This window comes from Lycorma delicatula, chromosome 12 (genome assembly GCF_047948215.1).
Source record: "Lycorma delicatula isolate Av1 chromosome 12, ASM4794821v1, whole genome shotgun sequence".
NCBI lineage: Eukaryota > Metazoa > Arthropoda > Insecta > Hemiptera > Fulgoridae > Lycorma > Lycorma delicatula.
The window spans coordinates 41,818,597-41,842,221 of record NC_134466.1 but is presented as its reverse complement, the minus strand read 5'-3'; the positions used below and the strand labels follow the sequence as shown (position 1 = coordinate 41,842,221).

Sequence of the window (23,625 nt, the reverse complement as noted above, 5' to 3'; positions counted from 1 at the left end):
TTTTCAAGAACGTCTTTCATCGTATTTTATTTCTCATTCAAATTAATACGTAAGCGATTTGTATCGAAGGATATTTGTTACCGTTGTGTGTTAAAACCGCTTTTAAACTATACTTAGACGAATGTATGAAAAAGCGCCAGTCCTCAGATTTATGAACTTGTCGTAAGTGCAACATAAGCTTATCAATATTTGTGCAATAAACCAAATTATTTTCATCAAGAAAGTACTGAGAAAGTTCTTTTTTACTTTCGGGCTTCGAAAGCCCGAAATCTTTCTATTTCTTTTTAAGTAAATTCCAACCTTGCAGTCTTGATCCTAAAAATTCAGCTTGATTTTTTATCAATTTAAATCCTTAACCAAGTCATTTAATTCACTTTGTAATGTAAGATGTGGCTTATTAGAAGATAATTAGAAATCAAAATCATTGTTGTCTTCTTCAGTACTGCCTGATTCTTCATCGCTGCTTTCGAAACATACATTCACAGGTGGCTCAGGACTGGAGTAATTTCACTGTGAGGTACAGGCCTGATTGCAGATTGCAATGAAGGATATTTTACAAAATGTTTAGATTTTTTAGAAATTCCAGCCACACTTGTTAAACAAAAGTAACAATCGGTGATCCTTTGGTTCACGCCAGACCATAGGTACATCAAATGGCAAAACCTTCCGTCTATCTTTCAGCCATCCTCTTAAATATACAGAACAATTAGTGCATACTATATGAGGAGCCCACGTCTTATCCTGATCACTATTTTTACAGTGAATGTATAAATGATAGCATATCATTTATTAAATGAAATCAATTAAAAAGCATTTTTTAATTAAAGGTGTAAAGTTTTTTTCTATTTGACTTTATAGTAAACTCACTTCATACATAACAAAAGGTATCCACATCATTTACACAATTTCGAGGCATTATGACACAGCACTGTTAACAAACTTAAGATAGCAATAAGACTGAACAATATTAATTCATTCCTAAATCCAGTGCTTATTACAAACAACACAGCTGTGTTTTCAGCTGCATGTTTTGACCTGCAGAGACATGATTAATCTTGTCCATGAAGACTCACTCTTCAGTATTAAATATGATGTAATATGTGACTATGAAATGACTTAATTCTTTGTCTAGTATTGTTTATTTGTAGCTTACAAATTATGATAACAAAGTTAAACAATAAAAAATGAGCTTACAAAATGCAATAAAGGAGTTAATTAAAATGCTATACGTTGAAAAATGAAAAAATCCTTTAATTAAAATTTAATTTTTTTTCAAAAATGGTGGGTAATAGAAAGATTCCGAGTCTGGGTGCCGTCAGCGGCGGGCTGAAACATATGAATGGAGCTCGGTAATGGGAGTGACGATCTCGGGGAATGCGGCATGGACTTCCCTCCTCTGTCAGTGGCTTTTGCTGTCGAGAAGGTAGAGTGGCTACCAGAAGGGAAGACATCTAAAAGAAGACTGCGGCTTTCTCCCTCGATTGTGGAAGAGCAAAAGAGCGGTGAATATGTAGATCCGTCTGTACTTGGGAAGCCTAGCCGGGAATCAAGTGGATTGGCCTGTATGAAGGAGAGTACAGGGGCGGTCGAGGAAATGCCTTGGCTGTAACGTGAGCGTCTTAGTCAAGTATGTTAAGGAGATGAGCGAGCTGGTTCGAAAGAATACGAAGACAGAAATCAAGGATTGTTCTAGGAACGTGGACGGAATAGCAGGAATAGAGAAGATGTTCCGCTATATTTTGGAAGAACAATACATCGACACCAGGAGAGTACCTGTGGTGACTGTGACGATGGCCACACCATTGTGCCAGCCACCACCCAGACAGAGAAAGACAGTGTCAACTCAAAGATTAGGGCTTGCTCGATAGCGGGGATATGGTGCTCGATAGCGGGGTGGAAGATAGTGACCTGCCCTGACTGGTCCTCCAACGGTGGCCAAAAGATGTGTTGACATGTTGACATCCACTGAAGTGGTTGAGGACGTCAGTGCTATTGAGGGGATAGCATGGGTGATTGATCTGACAAGGGATGCAGAATATTGGATCAAATCACGGTTATTGGATGGGATGCCTTGGGTGGGACCGACGCTTCACTCGAGCACACTGCAGGTGGGTCAAGTAGTGGTTGGTATTCCCCGCACCATGGATTTGACCGGCAGGGCATTGGATGCTGGTGGTTCAAATTATATGCTGGCTGTAGACTCCTCTGAAGGTGAGGAACGGTTGGTCAGGAACGTCTAGTGGAATCAGCCTGGTAATACTTGCTAAGGTTGCCAAAGTTTGTTTCTGAGGGCCACATGGGAGAGTGGGACTCTACCTTCACCAGGTGGTCGAGTATGTGGTGTGGAGATGCTCCGAGTACATATGGATGCGTCATCGATGGGTTTTGTGGGGAGTTGAGGCCCGTTGAAGAAGCAGGTGGGGCCCCAAACCATGACAGTAGTGGAGAAGGCGGCAGGTTGCTCGCATGCGGACCTTCATTAATTCATTGATAACAACTGGCAGAAGGAAAATGAAAAAGAACCATCGATTATTATCATATATTTAATAAGTGAAGAACAAAAATATCAAGGCACTATTCTGAAGAATAATAATAATATATTTATGTACTCATATCAATGAATGTTTACATATGTATGTAATAAAAGATATCTATATCTATGAATAAAAATTGATTGATTTAATTTTGCACTTTTGTTGTAGTAAACAGTTAGAAATTTAAATATTTTAGTGTTTTTTGCAAAATGAAGTATTTACTTACTCTTTAATTTTTAATTTTATTCTTGAATTTAGTATTAAATAAGAACTAAAAGTGGGAGTTTTGAAAATCTGACTAATCTCACCTGATGTGGTGCATCTATCTACAGAATGGTTTTTACTTTGTATGTAACTGGTTGAAAACATATTAATCGTAAAATTAAAACTAAAATTTTAGGTTGCCTATATCTATGGTACAGTGGCTTTAAATCATAACTGGTCTTTAGCGTCCTTTATGGCAGGCATCCATACACCAGGATCATCCATCCATCCTGATTTCATCTAAAAGATCATGCTGACATCTTTTTGTATCTGGTAGGACAGTTGCTTATTTATTTGACCTGTAGAACTGTCCAAGGACTCTTGTTTCCTACCTGATGATTACATGACAAACAAGTCAAAGTACAAGTTAGGTATCTATTGAATATAGCAAGATTACTAAATCTCCCAGCTTTCATACCTTTAACATTAATTAAACCTCAACCACCAAATTATACAGTAACATAGACATTCAAAACCAGTTAAAGATAACTAACTAAAATTGCCATGAAATTTAAAATCAAACAATAAATTTAAAAAAATATAAAAAAAACAATAAAAATGAAAAAATCAATAATAAATTGTTTGTTTAAATTTTGGTGTTCATTAAAATTTATAAGATAAATAAAAAATCCTTTGTTACAAAAGCAGTTGTCATAAAAGCTACTTTCAGTAAACTTACATATGCATATTTAGTATTTGTTGAACTAATTTATGCTGTATTACTGAATAAACATGTAAGAATAAAACAAAGAAATGAATATTTTTGGTAAAACAGCATTAATATTAAGATGTTAATTATAAATATAAATTAAAATAAAATTAAATGAACAATGTAGTTAATTTTATATTTTCTTAAGCAAATTCATAAATAAAAACAAATATTTTGAATGAATTAATTTTAATTACATTTTTAAATGTATTAATTATAATTTTTACAATTACAATAAATTATTTACAGTTTTAACTTACACTTCTTTTGTTCTAAGAATGTAGATATAATTAACATATTCATAATGCTAATTCCCATAAAAAAAAAACTGCTTCATTAAGCAGTTATGCCTGGCAATTATTAAAAGAATACTGTCTTTTTCAATAAAAAAATTTCAGCATGTTGATTAACAATTTGAATACATAATTTCCTGGTGTGTTTTTTGATCTAAAGGCTCACAATTTATCTGAAATAATTGTCCATTGTTAGTGTATCCTGTCAATAACAAAAAGTAAATCATTTTATACTTTTGTTCACTCCAACCAGAAAACTTTCTTCTGTTATTTATCTACAGTAATTTACAAAAACTTACTGCTGAGATAGGTCATAGCCAACATGACATTTATTTTCAGAAACATATGTCTAGCAATCATTAAACCAGCCCTCTAAATCATTGCCTAATCCTTCAAAATCCTTAAGGCAACAATTTCTTATATATAATTTGATCATTTCATTCTAGTATTACATTTAATTTTTAATTCTTCTCAAAAAATTTAGCAAATGTGAAATCCTTTGCCCTATTTTCAGTAAATAAAGAAAATCAGTTATATGAATGTTAGTTAATTTAGAACCATTTATAGAAACAAGTCAATTGTGAAAAATAAATATGAAACCTTAAGCATAATAAACAACTTACATCAGGTTTTCTAAGGAAATTAAAAGCGAAATTGTTTCCTGTTGCCTTTTTTACCAGGCCAAATATATTGTTACAACAGCATGCACCTAAATATAAATTATGTTTATCACCATAAGTTACACTTTCAATTTCTTCATGATAATGATTTGCTGAATAGCAAAGCACCATTACTCTCAAAGAAAGAAACTTTAATTATTATTATTACACTCTGTGAAAGAAACCCTGATTAGTATTTCTTGTCTCAGAGTAATTATAGGCATCCCACTCATAAAAATGACTGCAATGTGAAAAAAAATTAATGTATCTTTTTATATTATCAATTCATTACATATATATATATAAAGATAAAATAAAATAAATGCTGATGAGTCAATTAAATTTACACATCTTAATAGATTTAAGCAGTTGTATATTTTATATACTATACAGTATTGTATTCATTAAAATTTGTAAGAAAAATACTGTAATTATAATGATACAGTACTTATAATTATATAATACTTATAATTATAATTATACAGCATGAATGATATAATGCTAAGTTAGTAAACTGTAATTTTTTTATTATAAAAAAAAATTCTCATACACACTATTATTACTACAGCACATTTAAAACCGCATTAATAATTGTATAATTTTAAAGTAGGTAAAAAATGTTGATCTTAAAAAAAAACAATCCACTATTTAAACTCTACGCAGTTTAAAATTAATTAACTCCATTTTAATTATTTTGGTAGGTCAATGCAAAAAAGCAAGTTGAACAATAAATACTTATTTGAAACTAATTTCTGATGATAGATTATTATTTTACTACAAATATCTTTAATTATAAGAATTTATAATTTAATAATTAATATAAAATCATGAGAACATTAATTTTCTCAGAATAATTACATAATAATAATATCTTTTCATGGGATATTTTATTCAGAGATGAATAAAATTTGTATGTAAATTTAATTTTTACATATAAAAACTCAAAAGATAAATTAAACATAACCCTAATTAAGCTATAATTTCTATTGGATATAGTTTCCTGTTTAATTTTAAAAGGGCTTCAAAAAAAAGAGCTTTTGTTGGCAATTTTTTTTGTCTTGGAAAATTGTTGTGTGATTTATTCATTTCAAACATGTATTACCAGTGCATTTCAATAAAAAAAAAAATTAAAATAAAGCAAATAAAATTTTAAACAATTCAAATACGTTAGTCAAAATTATTTGTTAATATACTAGTTCAGCAAGTAATCACAAAAAAATTATTCTACTAAAAACATTCAAAAATTAAAAAATGTATTTTGTAGAAGTTGTAAAAATGTTAACAATTTTAGTTTTGCCCTATTTATTTTTGTTTAAAGTCAGTAACTGTGAGAAAAATATACTTTTTTTTTCATTAAGGAGAAATTTATGTTCTTGTAAATATATTTTTAAGACAAAGTTAGGATTTTAATTGTTTTTATTTAAAGTTTTGTTGATTTCAATTTAGACATTCATTTTTAATGATAGAAACAGATTAACAAAAAAACAAAATTTAAAATAGAACATTTGCTTCAGATATATATATTAAACAAAAACACATAAAAAAAAATTATTATGAGCCCAGCGCATAGTTTTCTATTTTACTACTAGAGAAATAGCTACTACCATTAAAATTACTTGAAGAAAAATAGTTTAGTTGTCGAAACAAGTGACTTAATCAACATAATCTAAGGACCAGATAAAAAAAGTCTGATGTGGCCATCACATGACTGCCTTGTACGCCTATTAAATTACATATACGCACTATTTTCTGCATTTCATTTAAACTTATTTCATTGAAAAGTGAAATACGATCCCCCAATTCTTTAATAAAGTGAACAATTACACAATTGCCAAAATATTAGTTTTTATAAACATCAAATATTTATACAATTATTAATTCAACAATCGTACATGAAATAGTAAGATAGATTAAAAGTCCCTTTATTACTCATATTAGTAGATCAGTATTATTTGTATCTTCGTGAGTTGCTGATTAACAAAAGTTACAGATTTCTGGTGTGTCATACAAATAAAAGTTAGTAATAATAAAACTATTCCGTTTAGTGAACTCCTGTATACTGGTTACAAATATTAATTTTAACCTTACGGTGTAAAATATTCCATTTTTATTATTGGATAATTTGATGAATAACCCAAAAATGAAAAATAAACAATCATACAAGAAAAAGAAAGATAACATGAAAAATACATTTCAAAAAAACTGACAAAATGATGAATATGAAAAGGAAGAAAATGTTAAGAACAAGGGAAGAATAAAAAAATTAAAAGAAGATGATAAATATAAAGAGGTAGAAAATGTTAAAACTAACAAAAGAATAAAAAGATTAAAAGAGGATGATGAATATAAAGAGAGAGAAAATTTAAAAACTAGAGAATGTGAACACAAATTGAGATCACAAGAATTATATCAAACCAAAGAACGATTAAATGATTGGCAACAAAAAACAAATAAACAAAATGATGATCAACTTCAACTTAGTGAGAATATTGTCTAATAATATCAGAGGAGTAATGAACTAAAAGATAAGAATTTTTTGCAATTTATTAAAGATAGGGCATGTATGCTTTAGTGTATATGTTGTTCTTGTGAAGGTCTATTTTTCAGTCATTCTGTAATTAACTTTAATGAAGATAAAATTAAACAGAAATTCCAGAATGATTAAATAAAATTAAACAAAAATTAAACTAGAAAATCCAAAAATAGTACGATTCTAAATTACAGTTTTCAATTAATGTTAAATAATCAAATGTTTCACCAAATCTATTACATTTGCACATACATAATAATGTGTATGTATAATTATACACATAAAAATGTGTATGTATAATTTAATAGGTTAAATTATACATATGCATTTTTAGTCCATAAAATTTTATTTCACTAATAACTAGTGATTTTTTCTAATTTTTTTTTTTTATTGTTATTATTGAAGAATTATTATTTATTGTAAAACTTTTTTTACAATCACAGGTTAATAATTATTGATAAATCAATATATTTAAATTAAAAAAAAAAAAAAGTTAAAAAAGAGATGAAGTCTGATTTGAACCAATGTGACTTCCCTTGTAAAACCCAAATATTTTATTAATTAAAATTTCATTTGGCTATAACTCTGAAGCCAATGAAAATAAGTACGTACCACTTATGATATGTCATTGAAAAGCTCTCAATGAGAGCTATTACTGCAGTTAAGAAAAAGTTCAAAATCCAAATTTTTCAGGATTTTGGGCTTTTTTGGACACTTTTGGCTCAGTCGATTGCAATCAATAGGGGAGGTGCACAACTAGATGTTACAACAGTTCTAAATCCAAAATTTCAACATCCTACAGCTAATTGTTTTTGAGTTATATGAGATACATACATACATACAGATGTCATGCCGAAACTAGTCAAAATGGATTTTTCCATTGAAATCTGAAAACCAAAATTTTTCGCAATTACATTACTTGCTTTACTTTGTACAAGGAAGTAAAATTCACTCAAGTAATAAAAATTAAAAATTTGTATAATTTATTCAGAGATGCACTTGTAAATTTTCAAATACCGGATATTTAATTTTGAATTATAGCAGACCACAAGAATGTGGTCCACAGCTACAGATGGCTGGTTATGTTACATTGTTATGAAAAATGTACATTCATTTCCATGTTCACATTGATAAGAATCATAATTTACCTTTTTCATGTCAAATGTTTAAATTTATTTCATGAATTAGATTTTTAGTGATTTATTTTGTTGTCATTTGCCTATGGATATCCAAAAAAAGAACTAATTTCATTCAGTCTGGTTTTTATAATTTAGGTTATATTTTTTATCGGGTCATAATTTTGTTAATAACATATCAATAAAAATAAAATTGAGTAAGGGTTAGGAATCAAATCAAATAATTTTATTATCCACAAAAACATTTAAAATGAACATTTGGACAAATTAACATTTAATAGTTGAAACAAAAGAGTACAAAATGTTATATTTATTGAAATTGGTCCAATTTTGATGCACCCATATCTCCACAGAGTTACAAAAACTTCCAGTGTTAGTTTTGCTTATCTCGTTCAGTATCATCTATAGTCTAGTGTTTTTGGAGCCATGTTTTTACATACGGTTCTGGATCCCAGTCTCTCAAGTTTGGGTCTGCTAGACATAAACAAAAGGGTCACTGACTCACAGCACCTGCTCAGTTTTGTAGGGTTAAAACAAATTTTATGTGAAAGGACAATTTTTTATTGTTTCCAAAAAGCAGTACCAGAACAGTGTTTTGACACATTCCAGCATCACTCCACCCCTGAATTTTGTAAATGCTTAGATTTGTTATGTTAAATTATTAAAATCAGTATGATCACCACAATACATTAATGAATTATTTCACAGTGTTAGAAGAAAGAATTTAGATATTGAAACCTTTTAAAAGATTTACTTCAATACTCTTTTTAAACATGGAAAGTTGTTAAAAAAATGTTCTAAGCCTTACAGTTTCCAGCTTAAAAAATATATCATTGACTGTTTTTAAGACTTTTTTTAATTTTCAAAATACAGATTGCACATAATTTTGTCAGATTGTCAATACATTTTGTGTTTAAAGTAACACAAAATTTTAATTGGATTTTCTTTTGAATTAATTATAAAAATATTACCATGTTATAGGCAAACCTGGCTACTTCAAAAATAAACTGAAAAATTCAGTATAAACAAACAAAGTAAACTTAATTGGAAATAATGAACAGATATTTTTATAACTAATCTGTGCCTTATACCATTCTCATATTAAATCTTTAATAGTTTATGAATATCAAGTAATAGTAACTGTCCAGTAATATCTGATTATACTACCATGAGATAAAACCTTTTTTTCTGAATTATAACTTAATTTCTACTACATGCAACCACAAAAAGAAGAAGAATTTTATTCAGATCAGTATTTAATTAAACATACATAAATTACATCAGGAATAGGTAAATGTGCTGTTGTATCAGTAAAAAAATAAACTATTCCAGCATTTCCACAGAAGAAGTCTTAATCAGAGCAACATCACAAAACATTAAATTAATAATAAAAAGTTAATTAAAGTCTACACTCATAGTAATAATTAAAACATATATGTCATAATAGTAAGTAATATGAAGATAATAAATAAATAAAAAGATTTTTATAAAATAAGTTTTATTGTTTGAGTAAATATGTTTACACACATTGAATGAAAATTCAGAAAATTTACATTTTATTACTGTGTTTAATCAGTATTATTTATAAACTTTTTAACAAAGTTATAATGATTTTGTAAAAAGAAAGCATCTAAATTAATTTTAAAATAATTGCTGTGAATATCTTTTAAATGGATCAGTAAGTAATTCATTAAATTGATAACAGAATTATAATTAAGCTCTTTCTCTTGTCAAAGTATTGTACTAAATTATATGATAATAGTTCTGTGGTAAACATGAAATCACTTTTTTTAGAAATAAATGACTACTGTATGTTTATTAAAAAAACATATTCATAAATATAAACACATGAAAAAATTTTTGAATTTTGAATTTATTAAAAAATATTAATCTACATGTATCATATTTTTCAGTGCCAAACAATGATCTGATAGCTCAATTTCTGTAATCTATGAACTCTTCCTGTCCTTTTGAAGGTGCCTAAATGCATACAGTATTACATTTCAGTCAAAAATGTACATTTCACATTGTGGTGACAATAATATTTCCTGGAAAGCCTGTTTTGTCATTGTTCCTAGGCACCAATCTTCAACTATTCATTCATAAATTCTAACATCTACCGATTTCTTTTGAGTCTCAATCATACTCTAAAATAAAATTTGTATTTAGTTTTATAATGTAAAATGTTAATTTTTTTTATTAACACTGACAAAGCACTTTTTAAATACTTTAGTGATTTGAAAAATATTTCTTTTCACTTCTACAGTGCTCCATGAAATTAAATTTCATATAAAATCACATAGCCATTTCATCTAGATTATCAATTTGGAAAAGGGAGTGTTTTTGTTCTAAATTAGTTTTACATTGCCATTAGCCCACTCAGTGAGATATGTAACAAACTACAATAAGTAGGCAATTACTAGTTCTTTTAATAACAAACGCTCTCTTCACATAAAACGTGTCACATCAATTTATTTTAATGAAACAGTTTTTTTGCAAATAATCCCCTGGAATTCAGTAATAAAATTTTGTCATAACTGGTAAATTTACAGGTAAAACTGTGATTCGTAATGAGTACAGTTTTGATAAATAAAGATGATTTCTTACATTTCTGACAAAAAAATCATTTCTAAAATTTTAAGTTGGCTAGAGTTTTGAAATTGACTGGTGAAAAAAATATGTCCTAAAATCGAAATAATAAGGTACATAATTAATTAATAGATTAATTGAAAATGAATAAAATTATTCACAGTTATCAATTATTATTATATTACAATTATAGTTATATATTATTTTAACAAACAGCGACAATATCAATAATGACAAATATAGTCATTATTAATGGTTATATTTAATATAAAAGTTTTATATTTTTCTTAGTTAGAAAGCAAGTGCAGTATCTACGTCAATCAACTAAAAAAATGAATAATGCTAAGCTTCCGACGACAAGTTCAGTTGTATAGGTTAGAACAAGATTCAAAAACCCGCTCGCGATGTTCGAGGCCAACAAGTTTTACACAATCGAATCAACTACGCAGCCGTTAGATGAATAGGTTGCATGACGTCGATATCTCGTTTTAGTAATATTTCATTCGATTACAGGCAATGAGAATAGTTTCCTTGCTTTGAGGTTATGGCTAAGGTATTGGTTAATAATATAAAAAACGTGCGTGCATTATTTGATAAAGTAAATATATATAGTAAATATAATCATTTTAAATCAATAATGACTTCCGAGTTTAGAGCAGTCGAAGCAGTTGATGAATTAAAAAATAATCCGTATTATAATAAGTATTCAAAAAAAATCTCTGCATTACAGCAGTCTTTGCCGGAAGAATTTTTATCACGGTTAGAAGTAAATGTTAAAAAAAATAAACCAAACCAATCTTCACAAGATGATAAACTGTCTTCAAATATACAACCAGCGAAACCAGGTAATTTAAAACCATATAATAATGCATTACAAAAACCAAAAAAATTAAATGATATATTAAAAACTGATTTAATAAAAGATAAAAATAAAGATGAAATTTCAGAAATATGGTTGCAATATCATAAAACTAAAGATGCGATCGCTGCAACGATACCTAACCAAACTTATGATAGCATCATGTCTCGTGGTTCAAAATATCCAGTATTTATACTACCATTACCCCGAAAACAAGGTTATGAATTTATTGTGTGCCAGTTTAATGGAAATGAAGTACATTTTACTCCGCTTATTGCTTATCAAACGCATAAAGAAAATGCACCTGAATGTCTAGCCATGATATATTATCCTGATCTTAAAGATGAGAAAAATATGATTCTTATGAAGGGAGAATTTGATAAAAATGTTGTGAATCCAATGGAAGCTCAATGTTTAGCAAATCAGTTACAATTATTTTATGGTGAGGAAGATGAGAAACGAACAAAAATGTTAGAAAGATTTACTCACGAACCAAATAACTTTAAACACATGGATTTGATTGCTGAATTTGAATGTTTAAAATTTTAATGATATGAAAATTGTTGTTCATTGTTTTCAATTATGTAATAGTTATTAAATAGCGTTAATTTTTTAGTTGTAATTTTTCAACTAATTTTTTTGTAATTTTTTTTTTTTGTTCATTAGTTGTAATTTTAAGTTGTAAAAATACTTTACAAAAGAAATAAAAGGTAATTATGATTTTTATCATTAAAAATTGTTGAATTTTATTTTGTGTATTCTATAATCTATGATTATGTGTATAAATCTGCTACAGCAATAGTAGTTTGTAAAATAAGATGATTAAAGATGTCATCTGCTTTAATTAAATATTTGTCTATTCTGTTGTTAAAACATTGTAATTTCAAAGGAATTTCATGTACATTTACTTAATCTATGCAAATAGTAGTTAATAAGCAAAGAAAACAATCCAAGAAGGATTCTGACTCCTTTCACTGGTACTTAATTATTCCTCTCATTTTCAATGCCAATATTTTCAGTAAAAATACTAAAAAATTACAATGCTGGAGCTCACAAAATACTAAAATAGGCTCATTAATATTGATAGCGTTTTATTGAATGTTGAAAATCAACATCAAAAGCACTTAAATTATGTGTAATATCGTACTGTGTTGGCTTATTGCTTTTCAAACATTATAAAGTATATCTAATTTTAAGAAAAAATTAAGGTTATAATAATTTGGTACCATCTTGGTGTTGTTGTCACTATGAACAAGTAAATATTACACAATGTTTACATAACATTGTAAATAATATGACAAAATGCAGCGCTTTAAAATTATTAAATATTAAGAAACCTCAAAGAACATTTATTGAATATATCTATTCAATTATACATGATTTGCTAATCTTTTTTAAGACTGGTATTTTTAACAACAGTACTTATAGGTACTCCAGTGAATAAAGCTTTTAGTCAGTGGTTGTCAATAGTTTCAAGCAAATCACTCAGAATTTTTAAAGCAATTGGTTTATTATACATTGCGTTCGGAAAGTTGCTGTGCATCAGAATTATGAAAGTGTAATGCTGAAACTTCTTAATTATTATTTTATAGAAACTGATATTACAATAACTGGAATAGTGTATAAAAGGTGTTGAAAATGGCCTCCTTCATTATCAATACACATTACACACATTTCAATTTGTTTTCAGACACTTTAACCAGATGTACTGGAGTGTTTTGTACATATACCTTTACTGCAAATTTTAGTTTGTCAATCGTGCATGGTCAGTTGCGATACACTATTTGTTTCACTGCCTCCTATAGAAAGTAATCTGGGAGAGTTAAATCTAGCAATCTTGCAGGCCACAAACCCCTCAAAACAATTTGTTCACCAAAGATTACGTATTAACGCCACTGCAGCTACAGCTTTATTTAAAAACAAAGTAGTCAATCGGATTTGGGTGGAAAATGGGCCGATATAGAGTTTAACATAGATTAAAATAAATAAATATAAATAACCATTTCTTAAAATTAATAAAGAGACTCAATAAAATAAATACTCAATTTTGAATAAAGCTGTAGCTGCAGTGGCATTAATACGTAAGTACCAAAGATACTTTGTAAAAAGATCATTGACCTGTTAGCTGTGGCGCCATCTAACGAAGTTTGTTAAAAAAGCACAGTAACGACCACTATTAACTGTATTTTCAAAAACGATTCGATCCACAGTGTGCGTTCTAGTCATACTGACCCAGACTCCAATTTTTTCTTCGTGTAATTCTTGGGGGTTACTTATCAGCCAAAGTCATATGTTTTGTGAATTGATATATATACCCTCCCAAATGAAACCAAGCATCATCTGTAAAAAAACATGAGGATTCAATACCTACAGAATTTTGGACATAAAATGCTTAAACCATTGATAATAATTCAATCTTTTGGGATGATCTGTAGGTTTTAGTTCTAGAACACACATTACTTTATAGGGGAAAAGTTTCAGTTCTTTCCTTACAGATTTTTGTGCGGTTGTAAATTTTATATCTTGCTGCTGTGCTAACTTACGCATTGACTTTGATGGACTTTCAACCATAGCATCCAAAATATCAAGCAGCTTCTGCTCATTTAGTTTAGGTGGTCTTGCACCACCTATCTTCAACAAAGCCTGTTGCCCAAAATTTTTGGGTAAGAGTTTGAACTGCATTGTGTTGAGGAACAGGAGTATTTGGAAATTTTTCAGAAAAATTGTGTTTCACTAAATCAGTATACTTGTCACCTTCATGAAAGACGTGTTCAATGAGAAAAAATACATTCCTGTATTGTAAAAACCATTACGTTTATCGCAGCTATTGATTCTAACAAACGAAACAAAACTACACTCAATCACAACTCAACAACTGACATCTTGGTTTATTACTGAGCAAAGCCCAACAAACCCACCGGGCAAATAATCTAATACCAAAAGAACAGATTGCACAACATAATTCTAAAACATACTGCACAGCGACTTTCTGAACGCACTGTTTATAAATAATTGAAATTATACATCAGAAACATCTTTCACCCAAGAAATTTCCCTCATAAGTTAAACAGTACCCTCATAAAATTTCATAATTCAGCAATGTGCAAATGTAGTATATATACATTATTTTCAGACTAAGTAATCTGGTTTCAGTGAGAGTGAAATTAAGTAAAGAATGAGATTAGATCCACTTAAGACTTGAATTACGTTAGCTTAAGTTGTAAGTTTTGGTAAATGTGCATTTTACATTATTTATGGATCAAATAACTAACCTCTTTTAAGTGAAATTAAATTGAGTTTAGTTAGGTTAAGGTTAGATCGGTTTATAAGTAATTTATAGATTTGGTTGAAACTTACTTCATTTATCTGATGAAGCAACTACTTAACTTAACCTTAAGCAAACCTTATCTTATTCTTAAATAAATTTAATGAAACCAAATTATTTAGTAAGCTAATGTATATTACATGTATATAGTGCTACATAAAAAACTTTTGGGTGCGGGTACTGTGTAATTTATGTGAGATGTAACTTGGGTGAAAGGCATTTGCGATGTATAATTTAAAATGTAACAAATAAGCTCCTAAATAAAGTATATTACAAATTTCATCCAAATCGGAGCTGAGTCAATAGTGTATATAATTTTCCCACTTCCTATGAGATCTGCAAAGATTAATTCTGGTGTCTATTACTTGCAGGTGTTTATTATATTGCTGGATGAATCTGTGTACTATATGCATCATTTGCATTTAGTACATTGGTGTAGTAAATGCAGTTAAGTTAAATCGTGTAATGCATTGTTGTATTTAAAAAGCTTGCGCCAATTTATCATACAATCTTGTGTATTTTTTTTAAGTTTTGAATTATTTTTGTTTTGATTATTTTGTAAAGATCTGTGATGCTGAAACATACCTGTCATTTCTTTCAAAGACAAGGAGCTATTTTTTATTAAATTTATTTAAATATTTAACTTAATATTCTTTGCATAATAACTGATATTAATTAAAGATTTTTTCAAATATATGTAAAGTTTTAATTAATTTGAGAGTAAATTATCATTGTTATAGTTCAACGTTAGAGAATAATAGACATATGTTTATAACATTTTATTTTAATTTTTAAAAAAATTCAATTACTGTATACTTTACTGCTATAATATTAACAAGAATTAGATAATAACTTTTCAAAAATAATTACCTATACATAATAATTTTCCATCTCCCAAGTAAATTAGAACTATGATTATTCTAAAATTATAATTGGTATTCAGGAAGGGCAACAATTTTATTAAACAATTACAAATTATATTGTATTTTAATAAGGTATCTTATAATAATTAAAGATTTCAGCTATTTTTATGTTAAATTAAATTTATTTATTTATTTAACGCATTTATTTTACAATCACATATTTCAATATCTACTATTTTTATAATAAACACAGCAAAATGAAAACAAAATTTAATATAAATGCAATAGAATAATTTGAATAACTAGAATTCTTAAAGAGAATAATTTCTTAAAATAGACTTAACAATTTATGTAAAACCTTTTTGATTCCACAATTCATCTTCAGTTAAAACATATCATTACCAGGTAATACATCAACATAAATATTATATATAAAAGATCTAGTGGTGTCTGTGAGTTAGTTATTCTTTTATGCAAAAGATACTCAACTGATTAAGCTGAAATTTTTGCATGAACATTGGTTTTATACCTGGAAGGAATGGAGGACTATTGCTGTTACAAAATGTTTTACCGTTTCAAGATGATGGCCATTTTAATGGCTTGCAATAATAACCAAATTATATTCCTTGCCAATATTAAACTTGACTATGGGCAAACTGTTGGTGAAATCAAATTCACCAAGTGGAGACCACTTGCAATATTTTGAATTAAATTTTGTACAATAAAGGACTTTTTCAGTTATTGAAAAAAGTTAAAGGTGCACTGGTTCAATCAACAGCCACTGCTATTGTTACTTGTGTAAAATATGCTGCACCTGCCTCTGGTTAGTTTAATATTTTGAAGACAAGGGACCAACTATTCTGAAACCTGCATACTTCAGAATGTTGCTGACCAAGCTGTTGTTCTGAAGAAATTATAATACACTTATAGTAAAATTCATTTTCAACTTATCTCTTAATTTCTGCAGTAAATATTAGCTCAAACCTGGATTTCATAATTTTTTTTTTGAAAAAAAAAATTTTAAATAAGTTTTAGATAAAGACGTTACACTTATTAAAGTATTTATATAATACTAAAAGTATGAGCTAGTTGGTTGTGGAAGAAAATTTGTGGTTTATTAGCTGCCAGTATTTTTTAACCTTTAAATAATACACATTTTACTTCCTGAAAAACACATAAAATTGTTTATATACAAGATAGTGAAATTATGTTATGAAACTTTATTTGATCTGAAATTGTTAAAATATTTATAATACAATCAATTTATTATTGATATTAGAATTAATATAATTACACTTATTACATTGTTTAAATTAAACAAAGAAAATGCTAGGCACCTGTGGCAACAAGAAAATGTAAAAAATGAAAATTAAGCAATTGAGTCACCATCACTCTTTTCTTGTAGGTGTAGGCTTTATTGAAGCATGCTGCTTGTTCCAACATGAATAATTCAGGATTTAACATCAATGCCGCTCTCCAATCCCCAAACCACAAGCATACGCCTTCACCTTCAGTTTTATTTGGACTGTGATTATTAATGAAAGTTTGTAAAGTATATTTATTAAAATGTCTGCAAACCAATCTGAACAGTGTATTGTTGGAAAAGGAAATGAAACTGAATGCCATAAGTTGAGTTATACACAACAGACAAAGCTGGTCAGTATTTCATCGATGGAACAATCAAAAGTTAATATATTAAGTCTGAGGAGTGAGTGAGTTTAGAACAATTAATTTCTGTCTGTGAGCATAATAAAGCATTTTTCTTAAACAAGTTTGAGATCTATCAAAAATTCTGTACGGACCCATTCCAATTTCACAAGAAAAAAATATCAAAATCTTTAAGAGTAATAAGTTTGGAACTCTTCCAAAAAATTGACAATTTACAAAAGTGTGTAAAATCAGTCCCTGGGCATAAAATATCTGATGTTTGTAGACAAAAAGTTAACAAACATGACACACTACTGCATGTTGAAAGTGAAATTGAAGAAATGGTCAGTGATAGTGAAGAAATAAGCAACTTAGAACTATCTATTTCTAAACAACAGATATTGGAAGAACTAAATTCATCCATGCAAAATTTAGGGGAATCCCCATTTAAACTTCATGGAATAGCACCACATAGCAAATCAAGCTTAGCAAAGACAAAAATTGAATCTGTTACTAGTACATTAAAGTCAAAAGTAAGCAAGGTTTTAGAAAAGGAATTTACTTTAGCAGATGAAAAAAAGATCTCCACTTGCATTGACAAAAAAAATTGAACAAAAAGTAAAGGATATGGACAAACTAATAGACTTAATGAAAGAAAAGCTTAATGTTACCACTTCACAAAGAGCAAAAATACAAATTTTAACCCTAGTTCCTGCTTAATGAAGCAACAAAATATAAGTGAAGAATTCAATGTGAGTGAGTATACTGCACTTAAAGTTAAGGATCTTCTTAAAGATTAGGGTATAATTGCACTGCCTGAGCCAAGAAAAGGACATCCACTCAATGAAAATTTGATTAAGCTTGTCAAAAGCTTTTACCAAAGTAGTGAATACTCTCAAGTCATGCCAGGTGCTAAAGGTAAAAATAAGCATTTCAAAAAATGAATTCATGCACAAAGTGCTGTTACTAGGAAATTTGAATGAGCTGTACTCCACTTTCAACTGTGAACATCCAGGTCTTAAAATTGGACTGTCCAAGTTCTTCATGCTCTGACCAAAATGGTGTGTATTGTATTAGCAGGTACTACTGGTACACATTTTGTTTGCGTCTCTATTGTTCATGAAAATGTTTCACTAATGCTTTATGCTTGTTCAGTTGAAGAAAACTATAATGAACTTATTGAGAACTTAGTATGTTCAAGAGATATCAGAAACTGTATGTTATGGCACTGCTAAAACTGCTCTTCAAGTGACAATCTAAAAATCCTTCATTATGGAGAAATTCGAAGAGTGGGATTCAAATAATGAGGTGACATATTTTGCTTAGATATCTACTGACAGAACTCAATAGGTGCAATTCACCATAACATTAGAAGAATATCTGGAAATCTTAGTTGAAGGCCTAGAAAAACTAATACCTCACTCTTTCACTACAAAATTTCCGGCCAGATATTTGAAAAAAAAATCAAAAGCAATCTGAAAGTAGATGAAGCCATTATTCTTATTGATTTTAGTGAAAACTATTCTTTCATTTTCCAAAATGAAGCTCAAGGGTATCATTGGACAAGCAACAGTTGTTCTCTTCATCCAGTTGTGATCTACATATGTCATGACAACAATGAAAAGCTAATAGTTTCTAGTTTGTACATAGTGTCTGATGACTTGGAGCATGATGTACCATTTGTTCATGAAACACAAAAGTTTGTTGGAATTCTTGAAAAAAAATTTTCCAGAGGTAAAAAGCATGACTTATAGTGCTGGATGTGCAGGACAGTATAAAAACTTTCTCAATCTGTGCCTTTGTGAAAAGGACTTTGGATTAAAAGCTACATGGTCTTTTTTTGCCACCAGCCATGGAAAATCACCTTGTGTTTGTATTGGTGGCACTTGGTCAAAAGTTCCAGCGTTCAAGTCCTAGTAAAGGCAGTTACTTTTATACAGATTTAAATACCACTGTTCTTTGGTGGTTGGGTTTCAATTAACTGTATTCCTCAGAAATGGTCTACCTGAGGCTGTACAAGACTACGCTTCACTTTCACTCATACATATCCATATTCATCCTCTGAAGTAATACCTGATGGTGATTACCGGAGGCTAAACAGGAAAAAGGAAGGTTTGTATATGCTAGATTTTTATTAATAATTATTCATCTTAATACACTTGCCAAAATATTTTGTATGTATTTACATCTAATGTATACATATATATATATATATATATGTATATATATTATACATAAAATAACATGTAATGATTGTAATAAAATTTATATTGGGAAAACTAATAGATCATTGAGGGCAATGCACATTTTTGACATTATAAAAACAATAAGTTAGGATTTTCTAATGTTGCCGACCATTTAATAATTAACAAACATTACATTACCGATTTAGAAACAAATTTAAAAATAATTGCAATTACAAAATAAAATGAAAATAATGATAAAAAATTGGACATTTTAGAAAAATATTATATATAGACAAAAACTCAGCTTTATTAATCTGCAGACAGAGTTTTGATAATGATTTTCTTATCAAAGCTGCTATAGATAGCAGCACTTTTGTAAATATTAAGTAAAATTCGTAAAATTAAGTATAGTACTGTATGTAGTGGCTACCACAGGCATTTATATGTGATTTCAAAAAATTAAAAAAAATTTGATGTTATTAAGAATGTTTAATTTTTGACTGCATATTTTACACTAGCCTCCTCTATGAATCATGAGACCTTGCCGTTGGTGAGGGGGCTTGAGTGCTCAGGGATACAGAGTAGCTGGACCGAAGGTGCAACCATATCGGAGAGGTATCTGTTGAGAGCCAGACTAAGGAATGATTCCTGAAAGAGGGCAGCAGCTCTTTCAGTAGTTGTTAGGGGCGTGAGTCAGGACGACTTAAACGGCCGTATCAACATCACTCAGTCCTCTGAGTACTGCGAAGCTGAAAGCAATGGAAAACTACAGCTGCTTTTTTTTTCCAAGAAAATGTGGCTCTGCATTTTCACATAACAATAATGGAGGCGCCTTCCTTGGTAAAATATTCCGGAGGTAAAATAGTCCCCCGTTCGGATCTCCGGGTGGGGACTACTAAGGAAGGGGTCACCAGAAAATTAAAAAATAACATTCTACGAGTCGGAGCGTGGAATGTTAGAAGCTTAAAAAAGGTTGGTAGGCTAGAAAATTTAAAAAGGGAAATGGATAGGGTGAATGTGGATATAGTAGGAATTAGTGAGGTTCGGTGGGAAGAGGAAGGCGACTTTTGGTCAGGTGATTTTAGAGTAATTAACTCAGCGTCAAATAATGGGCAGGCAGGAGTAGGTTTCGTGATGAACAAGAAGATAGGGAGGAGAGTGGAGTATTTCAAAACGCATAGCGATAGAATCATTGTAATAAGGATAAAATCAAAACCTAAACCGACAACGATTGTTAACGTTTATATGCCTACAAGCGCCCATGATGATGATGAGGTAGAGTGTGTATACGAAGAGATTGATGAAGCAATTAAACACGTAAAAGGAGATGAAAATTTAATAATAGTTGGAGATTGGAATGCAAGCATTGGAAAAGGCAAGGAAGGAAATATAGTGGGTGAATACGGGCTGGGCAAAAGGAATGAAAGAGGGGACCGACTTATAGAGTTTTGCACGAAGTATAATTTAGTAATTGCCAACACCCAATTTAAAAATCATAATAGAAGAATATACACTTGGAAAAAGCCAGGCGATACTGCAAGGTATCAGATAGATTATATCATGGTTAAGCAAAGATTTAGAAATCAACTCGTTGACTGCAAAACTTACCCTGGAGCAGACATTGATAGCGACCATAATTTGGTGATAATGAAATGTAGATTGGGATTTAAAAACCTGAAGAAAAGGTGTCAGATGAATCGGTGGAATTTAGAGAAGCTTGAGGAAGAGGAGGTAAAGAAGATTTTTGAGGAGGACATCGCAAGAGGTCTGAGTAAAAAAGATAAGGTAGAAAATGTAGAAGAAGAATGGGAGAATGTTAAAAAGGAAATTCTTAAATCAGCAGAAGCAAACTTAGGCGGAATAAAGAGAACTGGTAGAAAACCTTGGGTTTCAGACGATATATTGCAGCTGATGGATGAACGTAGAAAATATAAGAATGCTAGTGATGAAGAAAGTAAAAGGAACTATCGGCAATTAAGAAATGCTATAAACAGGAAGTGCAAACTGGTGAAGGAAGAGTGGATTAAAGAAAAGTGTTCAGAAGTGGAAAGAGAAATGAACATTGGTAAAATAGACGGAGCATACAGGAAAGTTAAGGAAAATTTTGGGGTACATAAATTAAAATGTAATAATGTGTTAACAAAGATGGTACACCAATATATAATACGAAAGGTAATGTCGATAGATGGGTGGAATATATTGAAGAGTTATACGGAGGAAATGAATTAGAAAATGGTGTTATAGAGGAAGAAGAGGAAGTTGAGGAGGATGAAATGGGAGAAACAATACTGAGATCTGAATTTAAGAGAGCATTAAAAGATTTAAATGGCAGAAAGGCTCCTGGAATAGACGGAATACCTGTAGAATTACTGCGCAGTGCAGGTGAGGAAGCGATTGATAGATTATACAAACTGGTTTGTAATATTTATGAAAATGGGGAATTTCCATCAGACTTCAAAAAAAGTGTTATAGTTATGATACCAAAGAAAGCAGGGGCAGATAAATGTGAAGAATACAGAACAATTAGTTTAACTAGTCATGCATCAAAAATCTTAACTAGAATTTTATACAGAAGAATTGAGAGGAGAGTGGAAGAAGTGTTAGGAGAAGACCAATTTGGTTTCAGGAAAAGTATAGGGACAAGGGAAGCAATTTTAGGCCTCAGATTAATAGTAGAAGGAAGATTAAAGAAAAACAAACCAACATACTTGGCGTTTATAGACCTAGAAAAGGCTTTCGATAACGTAGACTGGAATAAAATGTTCAGCATTTTAAAAAAATTAGGGTTCAAATACAGAGATAGAAGAACAGTTGCTAACATGTACAGGAACCAAACAGCAACAATAACAATTGAAGAACATAAGAAAGAAGCCCTAATAAGAAAGGGAGTCCGACAAGGATGTTCCCTATCGCCGTTACTTTTTAATCTTTACATGGAACTAGCAGTTAATGATGTTAAAGAACAATTTAGATTCGGAGTAACAGTACAAGGTGAAAAGATAAAGATGCTACGATTTGCTGATGATATAGTAATTCTAGCCGAGAGTAAAAAGGATTTAGAAGAAACAATGAACGGCATAGATGAAGTCCTACGCAAAAACTATCGCATGAAAATAAACAAGAACAAAACAAAAGTAATGAAATGTAGTAGAAATAACAAAGATGGACCACTGAATGTGAAAATAGGAGGAGAAAAGATTTTGGAGGTAGAAGAATTTTGTTATTTGGGAAGTAAAATTACTAAAGATGGACGAAGCAGGAGCGATATAAAGTGCCGAATAGCACAAGCTAAACGAGCCTTCAGTAAGAAATATAATTTGTTTACATCAAAAATGAATTTAAATGTCAGGAAAAGATTTTTGAAAGTGTATGTTTGGAGTGTCGCTTTATATGGAAGTGAAACTTGGACAATCGGAGTATCTGAGAAGAAAAGATTAGAAGCTTTTGAAATGTGGTGCTATAGGAGAATGTTAAAAATCAGATGGGTGGATAAAGTGACAAATGAAGAGGTATTGCGGCAAATAGATGAAGAAAGTAGCATTTGGAAAAATATAGTTAAAAGAAGAAACAGACTTATAGGTCACATACTAAGGCATCCTGGAATAGTCGCTTTAATATTGGAAGGACAGGTAGAAGGGAAAAATTGTGTAGGCAGGCCACGTTTGGAGTATGTAAAACAAATTGTTGGGGATGTAGGATGTAGAGGGTATACTGAAATGAAACGACTAGCACTAGATAGGGAATCTTGGAGAGCTGCATCAAACCAGTCAAATGACTGAAGACAAAAAAAAAAAAAAATTTTACACTAATATGATATATAATTTTAATTTTTAATGTGTAATTTTAAAGTTTTTAATTTTTATCAACTGACGATGAGAAAATCCTAGTAAGCACTTATGATGTACAAATGAAGAAATAATAATAAGGTAAGAAAGTGAAGCATTAAAAAAAAGAACCGTCAGTTTTTGAGTAAAATATGCCTTAAAAACATGTAAAAGAATATTTTTACAGATTAGACTACGGAATAATTT

The 23,625-nt window shown here is 29.8% G+C and overlaps 2 protein-coding genes across 3 annotated transcripts in view; both read left to right on the top strand.

The window, feature by feature from the left end:
- Positions 1-23,625, top strand: part of LOC142332706 (very long chain fatty acid elongase AAEL008004-like) — a 189,739-nt gene that overhangs the window by 128,435 nt on the left and 37,679 nt on the right. The window lies entirely within an intron of this gene.
- LOC142333073 (ATP synthase mitochondrial F1 complex assembly factor 1) lies at positions 11,210-12,303 on the top strand. The gene has a single exon (XM_075379899.1). The coding sequence runs from the start codon at positions 11,259-11,261 to the stop codon at positions 12,120-12,122; it is 864 nt and encodes a 287-aa protein (XP_075236014.1). The 5' UTR covers positions 11,210-11,258; the 3' UTR covers positions 12,123-12,303.

What these genes read in the sequence shown, in the direction of transcription:
- LOC142333073 (XM_075379899.1), top strand. Translation starts at nt 11,259, where the DNA reads ATGGCTAAGGTATTGGTTAATAATATAAAAAACGTGCGTGCATTATTT.